The sequence below is a fragment of the Geotrypetes seraphini genome, chromosome 6 (assembly GCF_902459505.1).
Source record: "Geotrypetes seraphini chromosome 6, aGeoSer1.1, whole genome shotgun sequence".
Lineage (NCBI taxonomy): Eukaryota > Metazoa > Chordata > Amphibia > Gymnophiona > Dermophiidae > Geotrypetes > Geotrypetes seraphini.
Window position 1 is genome coordinate 55330243 of NC_047089.1, and position 14913 is coordinate 55345155.

The 14913-nt window shown below is 39.8% G+C and overlaps 1 protein-coding gene across 1 annotated transcript in view; it reads left to right on the forward strand.

Annotated features, from left to right (window-relative positions):
• SERTM1 (serine rich and transmembrane domain containing 1) overlaps positions 1–10433 on the forward strand; it is an 82096-nt gene extending 71663 nt beyond the window's left edge. Inside the window, exon 3 of the mRNA XM_033947762.1 lies at positions 7516–10433. Within this exon, the coding sequence (XP_033803653.1) occupies positions 7705–8043 (339 nt within the window). The 5' untranslated portion in view covers positions 7516–7704 and the 3' untranslated portion in view covers positions 8044–10433. The remainder of the gene's footprint in view (positions 1–7515) is intronic.
• Positions 10434–14913: the final 4480 nt, after the last annotated feature.

Consider the following 14913-nt stretch of genomic DNA (forward strand, 5'->3'; position numbering starts at 1 on the left):
AGCACTTTAAATATCCATTTATGGACAGGAAATAAATGTACAAGGGTTCTTCAAAAAGTTTCTGCACTTTCATATTTTCGCAGGAAATGGGATGGGAGAAGTGGTAAGGGGCGTGTCATAGAACATCAGGCGATTAGTCAGTCAGGCATAAACAGGGTGATTATGTGGAAAAGTGATGTAATTTGCTTTTGAGATATTTAATAAATAGTGTTTTAAAAAGCGCAGCGACTTTTTGATGATAAGCATAATACGGCCATCTCTCCACAAAATGATATTTCTTATTATGTTGGTCAAGCGAAGGGAGGTACAAATAAGGGGCTGCTGAAAAGTTCTCAGCCCAGTCAAGAATAGAATAACATGTAGCCATGAAACGTACAAGTTATTCCACACTTTTCTTGACACTTTTCATGTCAATGATATGAAATGAAATGAAAAGTGTCAAGAAAAGTGTGGAATAGCTTGTATGTTTCTTGGCTCCACGTCATTCTCTTCTTGGTTGAACTGAGAACTTTTCAGCGGCCCCTCGTAAGCACCACCATCATCAAAATCTTTCTTTGTACGATTGCACTGTCTTCCAATTGAGGCTCATAAAATTTGAGATCTGTATGATTTGCTTCCAAAATATTATATGGTACAGCCCCAGCTTAATTAGTGAGTTCTTTTTAACATCTCACGATAACTCTCACTATTATCTTAGGAACCAGGTGAGGTTAAGGGCTCTTTTTACAAAGCCGCGCTAGGGCCTTAACACTAAACTGCCGCACGTGCTAGTCGCTACAGCCTCCTTTTGAGCAGGCGGTAGATTTCCGGCTAGCACGCACTATAGCATGCACTAATCCGGTGCGTGCGATAAAACCGCTAGCCCGGCTTTGTAAAAGGAGCCCTAAGTCTTCCAATAGTCAAAGGGATGTAAGTCTCATAAACATGCAAATTCCTCGTTCATGTATTGAATGATTTAAATCTGGAATTTCCTTCTTATTGAAATTTGATATTTAACAGATTGTCATTAAGAAGAGCAATTAAAACATTTTTGTTTAGAGAAAATGGATTGATGGTTAGCTATCAATTCATTTAGGGCCCCTTTTATCAAACCACGGTAGAGCTTTTTGCCATGGGCCGGCGAGGTAAATGCTTCTACGCTCATTCAATTCCTATGAGCATCGGAGCATTTACCTTGCCATCCCATGGTAAAAAAGCTCTACCATAGTTTGATAAAAGAAGCCTTTAATTCTTTATAAATCAAGCTATATCTCCTGGGCTATTTCCAGCTATTTTTCAGGTGACCCACTTTGAGTTGAATAGGTATATGCGAGCTATAAGAATTGGAAAGTAAAGTAAAATCAGCCCAAATTTTTGACAGAAAACATTTTGTAACCTCTTTCAACTTTCTTGAATTCTTCAAATAAGAAAAATTCAAATAATTGTGCTCATCTTAAATTGTAATGCAGTCCTGGAGACGATCATCTTCCATGAATTCATGTTTTGTCGAAGGCCATATTGATATCTCAGAAGCCTATCTTATTTATTTTTATTTTTTTGTGGGAGAATGCAGCAGAACATTAGCAAATGAATTAAAGGGGTCAAATATCCATTAATTAGCAAGCCTTTTCAATAAAATGGTGCTGAAATATAACTTGGCTTTCTCAATAAGTACTGGATTTGTACAATATCAATACATAGTTTTCAAAAAGACGCCTCAGCCCCACCTCTCCACCACTGTAATAGTTTTATACTGTGGGAAGTTTACTGTGGCACTTCATCATTGGCTGTCTGTTTGATTTACTTTTATGTTCATTTAGTTTTTCATTTTATGTTATAATTGCATATGTTGTCTTCGTGAATAAATAGTTTTTTAATAAATAGTTTTTGAATAATTTTACATTTTATGTTGTTAATAAATATATACGTCTGAATAGCTGTTCAATACTTATCTCAGCTGAACCCGGGAGTCAGACCCGACATGTTTCGCACAAAAAGTGCTTTATCAAGGGTCTCCCAAGGCTGCCGCTGTCATCCGACTCCAACTAAATTGTAAGCAAAGATCTGGGTCTGACTCCCGGGTTCAGCTGAGATAAGTATTGAACAGCTATTCAGACGTATATATTTATTAACAACATAAAATGTAAAATTATTCAAAAACTATTTATTAAAAAACTATTTATTCACGAAGACAACATATGCAATTATAACATAAAATGAAAAACTAAATGAACATAAAAGTAAATCAAACAGACAGCCAATGATGAAGTGCCACAGTAAACTTCCCACAGTATAAAACTATTACAGTGGTGGAGAGGTGGGGCTGAGGCATCTTTTTGAAAACTATGTATTGATATTGTACAAATCCAGTACTTATTGAGAAAGTTTATAGCAACATCTGGATTTGAAGACTAGTGCCATTTATATTGAAATATAACTTGGCAGCACATTGAGGAACCCTAGAAACAGAAAAATACAGAATCAACCAGATCAACCTTTATGATGAAGCTCCTACCAGCTCTGCTTCACTCAATGAAACACTTTTTGGTTTCATAAAATAATTCAGAAAGAGGGAAATTCTCTAAGTTTATCAAAGTTATCCCCCTTTTACAAAGCCGTGCTAGCGGCTGCCGCACCTTTATAAAAGGGGGGGTTAATTAGCAAATGCCATTTGATATGGCAAATCACTGTAAATTTAAAGTACCTACCGGCTCCTAAAGAAAACGCACCAGCATCACGCCTCTGAAGGCACCTACCAGCCCCTAACGTCACTATGGGCATGGCTAATGCTGGGAGTGGTGTTAGGCATCATAAAGTGCCTATGTAGGCGTGATTCATGACAAAAATAGGCGCCAGAAATGCAGACCTGGAAAACTCTGGCCTACATTTCCGGCACCTATATTTCTAGGAGGCATAATTCTCTAATCGGTGCCATTTTGTGATTGGCATGCGATCAGCCGCAGCCGATGTTGGTGCCGTATGGAGAATCCGGGCCATAGGGCTCCTTTTACTAAGGTGCGTTAGGGACTTAACGCGCAGAATAGCACGCGCTAAATTGCCCCGCGCGCTAGACCTTAATGCCAGCATTGAGCTGGCGTTATTCTAGAAGCGTACCATGCGGTAATTGCGTGCGTGCGCTAAAAACGCTAGCGCACCTTAGTAAAAGGAGCCCATAGTCTTTCCCAGAAGCCCCTTTACCACATCACTAAAACAATGAAAAACTCAAGATAATTTTTACTAAATGTTGGTAATATTATTTTAGAAATCCCATTTGGTGGTGACTATAATAAACACATTTTGTCAGATCTTTGCTTTCAGGTTTGATTTGAAGCTTAAGACTCAACACTGAATAAATTGTCAAAGAGATGGAGTACAGAATCCATGACTTCTTATAATTAGCTTTTGACATTATCTCACATTAAATAAGCCATATTGCATTAAAATACATTTTGGGGAGCTGAAAATGCAGTTGACATTTCTTATACTGTTTGAAAACTTTTTTCTTAAAAAATTGTTTCAGATTCAGTTCATCTGATCACTTTAAAGCACCAGTTCAACAAAAGCCCTCAAAATTGTTGGTTGGGTTAAAAAGCTCCATATCAGGCTTAGGCAGCACAGCCCCCTATTTACAGTAGCATTCTTTTAGATTTGTCTAAAATGCATTCCGCTTGTGTTTCAAATGTGTTTTCTTTACAGATTTAGGAATTGAAATAATTATCTGCCCAACTTATTCAAGGGAATATTAAATGAGCATTGCAGAGCTTCTGCTCCTGCGAATGAAAAAAAATAGTTTCCAGCACTTCCTGTGGCAGTTTCAGCAGGCAACATGAGAATGGAACCGGCCTGGGCAAGAACATGTGATTTTGCCCTGCAAATTCCTATGGTGGTCTTAGAATCCATTTTCTTGGTTAGGGATGTGCAGTAGCAGGAGTGAGTGGGGACACTTCTGTGCTTACTACCACCAACAAAAAGGTAGGCCCAGAAGGATCTGCCATGGAAGGAGGGGCTCGGGGGAGAATGTTGCTGCCAGGGGTTGGGGCTCAGGAGGCAGGAGCTGCTGCTGGGTCCCAGTCCAGATCAGGGGGATGGTTTTGTTTTCAGCTTCAGTTTCTACTGCAACCAAGCAGCAAATTTTGGTTACAGATATGATTTTGGCAGCAACCGAAGATCCTGGTTTCAGTTGGACTCTAGGGTATATATATTCAATTCTTCAAGTTCTTATTTGACTTTTGGCGTAAACCCCATTACATTTTCATCATTTTTCTCTAAACCACTTCTAGTCTTTTTTTTGTATGTCCTTATCAGCATACAGCCTCCAAAATTGAACACAGTTACTTCATGTGGGGCTTTATCAACAATTTATACAGGGGCATTAACATGTATTTGTGTGCACATATTCAAATACCAAATTTCCACTTGTGTTATTCTGCAAATACTTGCTTAATTTTCATAGTGCATATTTTCAAGGGGGTGTACACAGGGGCACAGCATGGGTGGGACTCAAACTATGACTGAGCTAAGTACTCATGCCTGTTAGCTGCCTCTATACTGAACTAGTCTAGTATTCTATAAAGGAAAGTAAGTGCCTATATTTCTTCTACCAGCTGCCTTGTTATAGAATTGCTATGGGTACAAAGGTTATGCCAGAAATTACCTGAAGAGATTTTATGATGCAATCTCTGTGTAATTTCCCTCCTTTATTGTTCTACCTTTCCTCTGTTCCAGATTAATTCCAGCTCTGTGAGTCCCCTCTCCCCACCCCCATGGGTATGGTCCAGGTTAGGGTTACTATATGGCTCCAGAAAAAGGAGGACGGATTGAGATATCCAGTTGGAGGACAGACTGAGACATCTGGGTTTTACTTCAATTTTTGGCTCTGTAGACCATGGTAGAACATTTAATCACGGCACCATAGCATTGGACTGCGAGCCTATGCATTCAAGACATCTTCCGTTATATTTTTAGTAGATTCTCAAGAGACTCCTGAAGCAGGCCTGTATGGCCGAAACATGTACATGTTGAGTTATTGAGCTATTGGATGAATAAAGTCATTTGAACACTGGATGAATAAAAGGACATTTTTTATAATTATTTGTGTCCATCAGTCTTATTAGGACAATTCCACTCATTATTTTACGTAAGAGGATAGCACTGCATGACAATATGAAGACTGATGTTTTGAACATTTATGCTTTATGGAGGTTTTTTTTTTTTTAGAGACCAATGATTGTGACTAGCTCAATTTGCATGACACAGTTGTGCTGAGCTGCGTGGGCATACTTGTTTCAGAGGTCTCTTTTTTCTCCACAGTTTTATATTGACGTGTTGCAGTAAGCTTATCTTAGGTGTCTTTACTATATTTTTTCTTTTGTAATTTACTCACCCCTCCTTTTACGAACACGTAGCACGGGTTTTAGCAACGGCAGCGGAGGTAACTGCTCCGACGCTCATAGGAATTCTATGAGCGTCAGAGCAGTTACCACCGCTGCCAGTGCTAAAATCTGTGCTAAGCGTTCATAAAGGGCGGGGTTATTTATATGTGGAGGGGCATTTTTGATAGGACGTCTAAGTCTGAATTTGGATGTATTGGGAAAGATGTCCAGTAATTCAATAGGGAAAACGTCCATTCTCAAAACAGCAAGACATCTATCTTTTATTTATTTATTTATTTTAGAATGACCTTTGTAGACGTTTTGGTCCTTAGTATGTCTATCTTTTTTGGTCATTCTCAAATATAAAGATGCCCACATGAAAAACGCACAAAAGCAAGTTTTTATGACGTTCAAGCAGCTGGCATTCTTAGCATAGTAGAAATATTATTGCAGAGAATGTCATATTAAAAGACCCAGGTACAGATGTCACTTTAACTTGCTTCTATTGTATGGTGAACCCTCCAAAACCCACCCAAAACTTACTGTACCCACCTGTACACAACAATAGCCCTTATGCCTGTAAGTGTCATCTAAATGTAGGTATGGTGACATTTGTACTTGGAACTTTTAATGTGAAATTCACTGCAGTAACCTCTGCTCTCTGGACTTAAATGTCTGTGTTAACATCAGAAGCTGCTTGGGCTGAGAACTTTTCAGCAACCCCTCATGATACAGGCTAGAATATACTGGGGGGGAGGTTAAACATCTTTGGGTGATAGGAGGGGGTCAGAGACCACTGGTGGAGTAATAATAATAATAACTTTATTCTTCTATACTGCCACAATCTTGCGACTTCTAGGCGGTTTACAATCAAGAGTGCTGGACATTCAGCGAAATACAATAAGTAGATATTCAGAGGAAATACAGAGATCAGAGACCTCAGGAGGCAATAGTATAGAAATACAATTTGCTGAGCGAAAATGTAATATGTACATTTTAGTAGGTAATGTCCGACAGGACCTGTTGGGGATAAATAGCAACGTAAAGTTATGATAAGATGAAGATAACAGATTATATTTATAACAGTGCTGTAAGTTCAGGTGAAATAGGGAGGGGGGAGGGAGAGAGAGAGCGGGCCAATTGTTTAGGTATTTCTGGAACAGGTATGTTTTTAGGCGTTTCCTGAATTCCCCGTATGTAGTGGGCGCAAGTAGTTGGTCTAGGTCTTTGCCCCATAGGACTGCTTGGTGAGAGAGAAGGTGTTCGTGGTGTTTTTTTCATTTTGCAGCCTCTAAGTGGAGGGGAAATGAGTTTTGGGTGTGTGTTTCTCTTGAGTTTGTTATTAGAAAATGTGAAAAGGTCCGTTATGTACCTGGGGGTCAGGCCGTATACCGGTAGTACTTTGAAGCTGAGGCAGGCAAATTTAAACCTTACTCGGGCTTCCGTTGGTAGCCAGTGCAGCTGCCGATAGTAGGGTGTCACATGGTCGTAATGGGGAGAGGGTCATGCCTTAATCCCTACAATGGTCATCTGGTGAGTTTGGGAACCTTTTTAGCACTTTTAAAACAGGTTTAGCTCCAAACATTTAAAAGATGCCCAGGACCTTTTGTTAAAGATTTGATTATGCCTGACAAGCATCCTAAGCCCACCCAAAACACGCCTCTAACATGCCCCCTTAAGATTTGGATGCACTGGAGACAAAACAACGAGAAAGATGTCTAGAAAGTCTGTTTTGAGAATGCCCACTTGGACGTTTTGACTAGTAAGACGTCCAAGTGCTGGTTTCTGCTGTCTTTTGGACATCTATCTTTTTTGAAAATGAGTTCCAAAATATAGTTCTTTTTATTTTCTGAGTTCCTTGACACAGCCAGAAATTGAAAAAATAGAAAAAGGCCCAATTTACAGGTGTACTAGAACATGAGAAAGTCCAATATTAAGGTGTGCTAAACCCATTCACTGGCACACCTTAGTAAAAGGGCACCAAATTTACCTAAACAAACCTCTTACCTAAACAAGCCTCTTACTGTATTTAAAATATTGATATGTCTATAAGAATTTCAGTTTGGAGCCAGGTAAAGTCACTTACATACCATGGAAAAGTATTCTTTAATTGTTTGCTTGAAACTGAAGTAAGCTTACCTTATGCTTTGTGTTTGTACTGCAGGGCTCAAGGAAGTCTTATTTCAACCGTTTGGAATATCCAAGATAATTTGCTATTAGCCCACCAGTCAATACCCAAGAAGTCATTGCTGCAAAAGAAGCAGAAAGAACATCTCTCAGACATCTAAAGCTGTACTTTTTCCTACTGAAAAAATACCTTTGGGGGTTTGTTCTCCATTTAATACATGCAAAAATGTCAGAACCTGACTCTTCATCTGCAGTACTAGGCAGCCTTGGAAATGGAACTTTTCTGGAGCTGTTTCCGACGTCTCTATCAACATCAGTGGATTCTTCCTCTTCCTCCACCTCCTCAAGCCGCTTATCCAATGTCTATGTCTATGTGTCTATATTTTTGAGCCTCTTGGCTTTTCTCCTTTTGCTATTAATCATCGCTCTGCAGAGGCTGAAAAATATCATCTCCTCTAGTTCCACCTACCCAGAGTACACTAGCGATGCAGGAAGCTCTTTTACTAATTTAGAAGTGTGTAGCATTTCTTCCCAAAGGTCAACTCTCTCAAACCTTTCTTCATGAAGAGAAATGAAAGAGAATACATTTGCATCGGAGGACTGTTTCATCTAGGTGTTTGGGAGTGTTGCATGAAACTTTTGCCTTCGATTGCTATTAATGATGAAGGAGGTTACCTCTTATTTCTCTTTTATTTCTGTTAAATCACCCTCAGCTCCTTCTGTGCTGTTGATATATTTCATCTCCCAGCATGGAGCTTAGCGCCTCGTCTTCGCCTGTTAGCAGTCGCACTCTTTCTTCCTCCCAGAAATCAGCATAAGTCTTTGCGAATGTGTCTAGCTAGCTTTCAGATTTGTCTCACCTTAAATCCTTTTAAAAATATAAAATATTGAAACAGACTGCTTTTTTTTAAGATTAATAGTTATTAGACATAAATTTTTTTTTTATTCATATAGAAGACAATCATATTGCTTTATTAGTAGAACTAAGGAGGTATTCTACATTTGAGAGCATTCAATGTCATTTTGTTAACTGGTAAAAATGGTGTACTGAAAGGTAACGTCACAAAGGGGCCCTTTTAGTAAAGCCCTTATCACATCATTAGTGTAGGAAAACAGGCTACTGCAAAACATATTAAGACATGTTGAGGTATTTTGCCAGTTTTAAGAATTTTTTTTTTTTTTTTACTAAGGTGCACTAATAGATTTAGCATGCGTTAATAAATTAGTGTGCGTTAAGTACCATGCATCCCATAGGAATACAGTGGGCTGTGTAGCATTTAATGTGTGCTAAATCCGTTAGCACGCATAGTAAAAGGATCCCTTAGTGCGCTAAGCATGCATTAACTATATTTTTAAAATATTTTTATAGAAAAGGCATATCATGGGTGGAGAATGGGCATTCCTGTGTCACTGCCTAGTGTATTTTGATTTGCACAGACTAATTGGATAACACAGACTTAACATGGGAGCATGTAGTACCGCCTAAACAGGAGATGATAAATTCTCCCACATATATGTTTTTGCAGATCTCATGTGCTAATGGCAACATTGATGCACAACCTGCAAATAAAAAGTCCTGCATTAAGGGGCCCTTTTACTATGCCAGGGTAAGCCCGCAGCCCGCTGGCATCATTGCTTACAAATGATGCCAGCGGGCTGCGTTCAGGAGCTGAGTGCTAACTGTGGGCTTGGCATGCATCTCCCGCGCACTAAAAAATACATTTTTGGGTGTAGGAGGGGCATGTTTGGGGATGGGGAATAGGCGTGCTAATTGGTTAGCAAGTGGGCATTGGTATGCACTGACTGATTAGCATAAGATTAGCACTGCAGCCTTTGCCGCCTGCGATATAGGTGACAGTATGGGCTCATGTGCTAATGGCCATGCATTAAATTTGAAATCAGTGCTTGGCCGTTAATAGGAAAAGCCAAATTACGTCCATTTTAAAGCTGTGTTATAAAATGGCCTCAGCATTGTGGGTAACCTACATGCTAAAAATAGTGCAGGCCGCTTTTTTGCATGGCTTTGTAAAACGGCCCTTAAATCTGATCTAAGTGCATGGGGAAGTCCCATGTTAGAACATTTCAAGCCCAGACTTCAGAACAGGGCCCCAAGATAAGCTTTCAAATGTTTGTTTGGTTGGGTTTTGTTTGTTTTTTTAATGCAGTCACAGAATAATGATATATGTCAGTGTATTAGTGAATTTGGAATACAGAGGTTTTAAAGTCTCCACTATTTAAATTAAACATTTTCTTTTTGTCATGAAAGAAAAATGGAGAAATTTAGCATCTCCGAAAATGGCAATTTTTCTGCTATCTGTCTCATTCCGGAACACGAGACCTAATAAAACAGATGCATGCTGCAGGGAATATACGCATTTAAATCGTGACTCTCTCTCTCTTTCTTTTGTGAGAACTGTATATTTTAATGACAAAACAGATGTGAAGACTTTGTTCACAGAAGGACATTCACAATGTGGAGTGCTTTCAAATGTATCTATTTAAACAAATATTGGAGCCATTCAGCTGGTACATGCTTTTAAAGTTGTTCCTGTCATGAATTGTTTAAAACCAGCATTATCTCCATGCCAGCACATCTCCTAGAGCCTAATTCTGCAATGAGGGCACAGTGTGCAATTTGAGACAGAACAGTCATTTCTTTGGCACAGACCTGTGTTGTTTTACAAAAAAAAGATTGTGAACTCAATATGGTGCTAGGCAGTAAGAGAAGATGGGCCATAAGAGAGACAGCTGTGCTTCAAATGCAAGCGTTTTCACACAACACAGCAATCACAGCTACTCAAATTGTCTATTGTATAAATGTTATCCGTTCCAGCTTTTGTCTAACTGTGAAAGTAACTTTTAGCACAGTTTTTATATACTATTGAGAATATATGCAGCACTGTACACGGTAAGCACAAATGGATGGAAATGGATTTAATAAATCAGCACAAGTCATATAGCGACAATGTGTCAGGGAGTTCTTTATACAATGATTCATAGACAACTCGGCGAAAGACAAAGGCGCGCGCCGACAACTGAGCACAAGACGGAGGCGTGCGCTGAAGAAAATTACAGTTTTTAGGGGCGCCGACGGGGGGTTTTGTTGGGGTGCCCCCCCCAGTTTACTTAATAGAGATTGCGCCGGCGTTGTGGGGGGTTTGGGGGGTTGTAACCCTCCACATTTTACTGTAAACTTAACTTTTTCCCTAAAAACAGGGAAAAAGTGAAGTTTTCAGTAAAATGTGTTGGGTTACAACCCCCCACAATGCCCCCACAATGCGGCGCGATCTCTATTAAGTAAAGTGGGGGGGTTCCCCCCACACACACACCCCCCGTCGGAGCCAGAAAAACTGTAATTTTCTGCGGCGCGCACCTCCGCACTGCGCTCAATTGTCTGCGCGCGCCTTTGTCCCGGCGCGCTTTTGACCTGACACCTTATATAATGCATCCCAAATATTCAGCTGTTCACGACCCTTTTGGCACAATTTACAGAATGCTCACATAGCCGCAAAGTCCTTGTAGCTAATTTTTATAGGGGCGCCTTGAAAATTGGTGGTGGTCTGTGTGTGCTTTGTTCCCGTAGGCTTTACATCTTTGATTTGTGTGTACAGAAAATGACAGGAGAAAGCACACACATGTACATTTGAAAATATAGGGCTCTTTTTACAAAGCCGCGCTAGCGGCTTAACATGTGTAATAACGCACGTTAGACCGCCAGCCGCGCTAGCCGCTACTGCCTCCTCTTGAGCAGGCGGTAGTTTTTCGACTAGCGCAGGGGTTAGCGCGTGATTAAAAGTCGCACGCGCTAAAGCCGCTAACGCAGCTTCCTAAAAGGAGCCCATAATCTGTGGGTACTGATATTCTTCCCTGACAAATGACTTCTTCCAATCTGGCTAAAAGCGTGCTCATTCCTTTAGCTGGACTAAAGAGGGCAATTTCCCAACAAGGCAGTTTTCTCAAGTAAAATTTCTGTTTACTCAGGCAAATGACTGAAAAATGTCTTTTCAAAGAATGAATCTGATCCCAATGCTTAAGGCCCAACCAGTGGATCTTGTTTCCAAAGAAACCCAAATCATGCACTTTAGAGGCAATGGATGCAAATGTTCTCTTACATAGTTATCATGGATAACCTGAAAATTGTATTTATTTTGGAGAGTGGTGGTTCTAACACAGACCTGACAAGAACCACCACTGGCTCAGAAGCCAGAAAAGTTTTGTTCTGTGTCATTTCCTGGATTGTTTATGGGAATTTTTGTTTTATTTGAGTTTTCTTAGCCATTTTGTCATTATGGGAGCTCTGCCTTGCTAAGCAAGAACTTTATGGTGGTTATTTTAGAATCCCGATTTTACAAAGGTAGGATATGGACATCTAACACTGCACTATGTCCATATGGTAAAGGGGCGTGGTCTCAGCCTGTTGTGGGTGGGACCAGAGAAGACCCAAAATGGATGCCTGTATTTAGACCTGATCCTTGTCATGTCCATGTTACAGAAAGGTGCTCTGATTGAGCAGCTCTCCACTGGAGAGATTAAGGCCTGACTGTTCCTTAATCCTCCAGCAGTTGCTGTCCACCTCTCTCTCCTCTGAATGTGAAACCATCAAAGGATAGCAAGAACATAAGAAGTGCCTCTGCTGGGTCAGACCAGAGGTCCATCGTGCCCAGCAGTCCTCTTGTGCGGCGGCCCAACAGGTCCAGGACAACTTTAGGTATTTTGTTTTATTTGAGTTTTCTTAGCCATTTTATCATTAAGAGTAGTTTAGTGATTAGAGAAGTGGATTAAGAGCCAAGGAACCCAGGTTCAAACCCTACTTCTCTTCTTGGGGGGGGGGGTTAAGTGTGAGCCCTCTAGAGACGGAAAAATACCTACTTTACCTGAATATAAGAGGCACCTGTAAGACTGAAGACTATTGAAGTGATGTATGTTAAGGTACAGTAGGTATTTTTCTATTCCTGGGGGGCTCAACATTAAAAAAAATAAATCACAAACAATTGAAGCATGATTTGAACCTAGGTTCCTTCACTCTCAAACCACTCCTCTAACCATTAGGTTACCCCTCTGCTTTGCATGGATATCTGTGTGGTTATTTTATAAAATGGATGTTCCTATGCTGCCACATAGACGTCCATGTTCCTTGTTTTCCGTGTTCATAATTTGGAAGTTTCTAGTACATGGACATCCATCTCACATGTTCTGAAACTGATGCGAGATGGACGACCATATTCTCTAAAATGTCTCTCTATATCTGCAGTAAATCACATTCATATAAAACACTCTTGTATACCATCTTTTTGTTGCTTTGGCATTTCAAAGCAGTGGTGGGCACTGGAGGATTGAGTGACTTGTCCAGGGTCACAAGGAGTAGCACTGGGATTTGATTTCACAACCTCTGGGTACAGAGGCAGCAGCTCTACAAGTGAGCCCCAGCCCTTCCTCCATGTATAAATAGAAAAGATCACACTAAACATCATAACTAAAAAAAAAAATTCTGACAACAAATAATATAAATAAAACAGAAACAGAACCGAGCATTATACACCACTATTAACCCAAATGCCTGATTTTAAAAATGTGCTTTAAATAAAATCTTAAATTTAATAAGAGTTGACTCAGACCGAAGGGAAAGTAAGAGCTGATTCCACAATTAGGAAAATCTTTCACTGTGCCAGGCGTTTGATGTTGCAGAGTGCTTCTTTCTGACGTACAGTGAGAGATTTTCAAATTGATTTTCCTTTTTTTTATTGGGATCATTCAATTTTACAAGATATAAGAATTTGTGACTCCTGCATCAGGCAGGTGTCTGCCAAAACACAGCTCCGTGTCAAATCTTGATCTTTTTTTTATTTATTCAATTTTCTATACTGTTCTCCCAGGAGAGCTCAGAACGATTTACAAGAGTTTATTCATGTACTCAAGCATTTTTCCCTGTCTGTCCCAGTGGGCTCACAATCTAGTGTACTTGGTGCAATGGGGGGATTGAGTGACTTGTCTAGGGTCACAAGGTGCAGCGTGGGTTTGAACCCACACCCCAGGGTACTGAGGCTGTAGCTTTAACCACTGTACCACACTCTCCCCTCACACATTGGACAAAAGAAAGACTTGATTTCATTAAAATTTACATTGGCTGGATGACGTTGTGTCAGACCTCTACTCCTTCTTTGTTGTTTTTGTGTGGAGGTAATCTTGTTAACCCTGTGGGGTGTTGGGTTCTTTTTGCTGTTCATCTTAGTAAGCTTTTGTGGTTAGGTCCAAGATTGGACTGTCTTTCTCCTATTGTAGCTCTGGTATCTGAGTCCTCCTTACCAATTGAGTTCTCTGCTAAGAGTTTGTTTTGATTCCTGTCTTTCCTTTAAGGACCACATAAATTCCTTGGTCATGAAATGCTTCTTTAGTTTGCGACAGCTGAGGAAGGTTAGACATCTTTTTCATCACCATCATTTTCTATCTTAGTTCAATCAATTATATTATCTCTTCTTGATTACTGTAACGTTATATACCTAGGCATTACAAAAATTTGTCTTCATAGATTACAATTAATTCAGAATGATGCTGCGAAGCTGATCTTTGGAAAATGTAAATTTGACCATGTGACCCCTTTGCTTCAGAGTCTTCATTGGCTCCAGGTTTATTTTAGAATCCAATTTAAATGCGCTTGTATTTCTTTTAAAATTCTACATGGTATCTTTAATCCTCTTGTTCCTTTATTTCAGAACGTTTACCGATTCTCCTTTGCAAGAGGTATCCAACAATTTAAACTCTCCCTTCCTTCTAAAAAAGGGATTAAAGGATTCAAGATCTTCAGTCAATCTTTGGTCTTTAAATTCTCTCAACTCTGGAATGATATCCCCTTTTTTTAAGGAGTTCCAGTTTGTTTCAATTTTTCCATAAATCTTTAAAAACTACTCTATTTGCCAAATATTTTGAAAATTAATTATTTTGAAATTTTGCTATTATCTTCTATTTATCATTTGTAAATCAGTCCCTGTTTATTTAATTGCTGTAAACTGAGTCGAGTCTTCTCAGAATGATTTTATTTATTCAATTTTCTATACCGTTCTCCCAGAAGAGCTGAGAATGGTTTACATGCATTTATTCAGGTACTCAAGCAGTTTTCCCTCTCTGTCCTAGCAGGCTCACAATCTATCTAATGTACCTGAGGTAATGGGGGGATTAAGTTACTTGCCCAAGGTCACAAGAAGGAGTGTGGGTTTGAACCCACAATCTCAGGGTGCTGAGGCTGTAGCTTTAACCACTGCGCCACACTCTCCCCTCAGTATACAAAGTTAAGCTTTAGTTTAATTTAGTTACCAATTTGTGTCCACACTTTCTCCCCCTTTTCTAAAACTGCGGAAGTGATTTTTAGTGCAGGCCGGCGCGCTGAATTCTCTGCATTGCTCCCGACACTCATAGGAACTCGATGAGTGTCGCGAGCAGC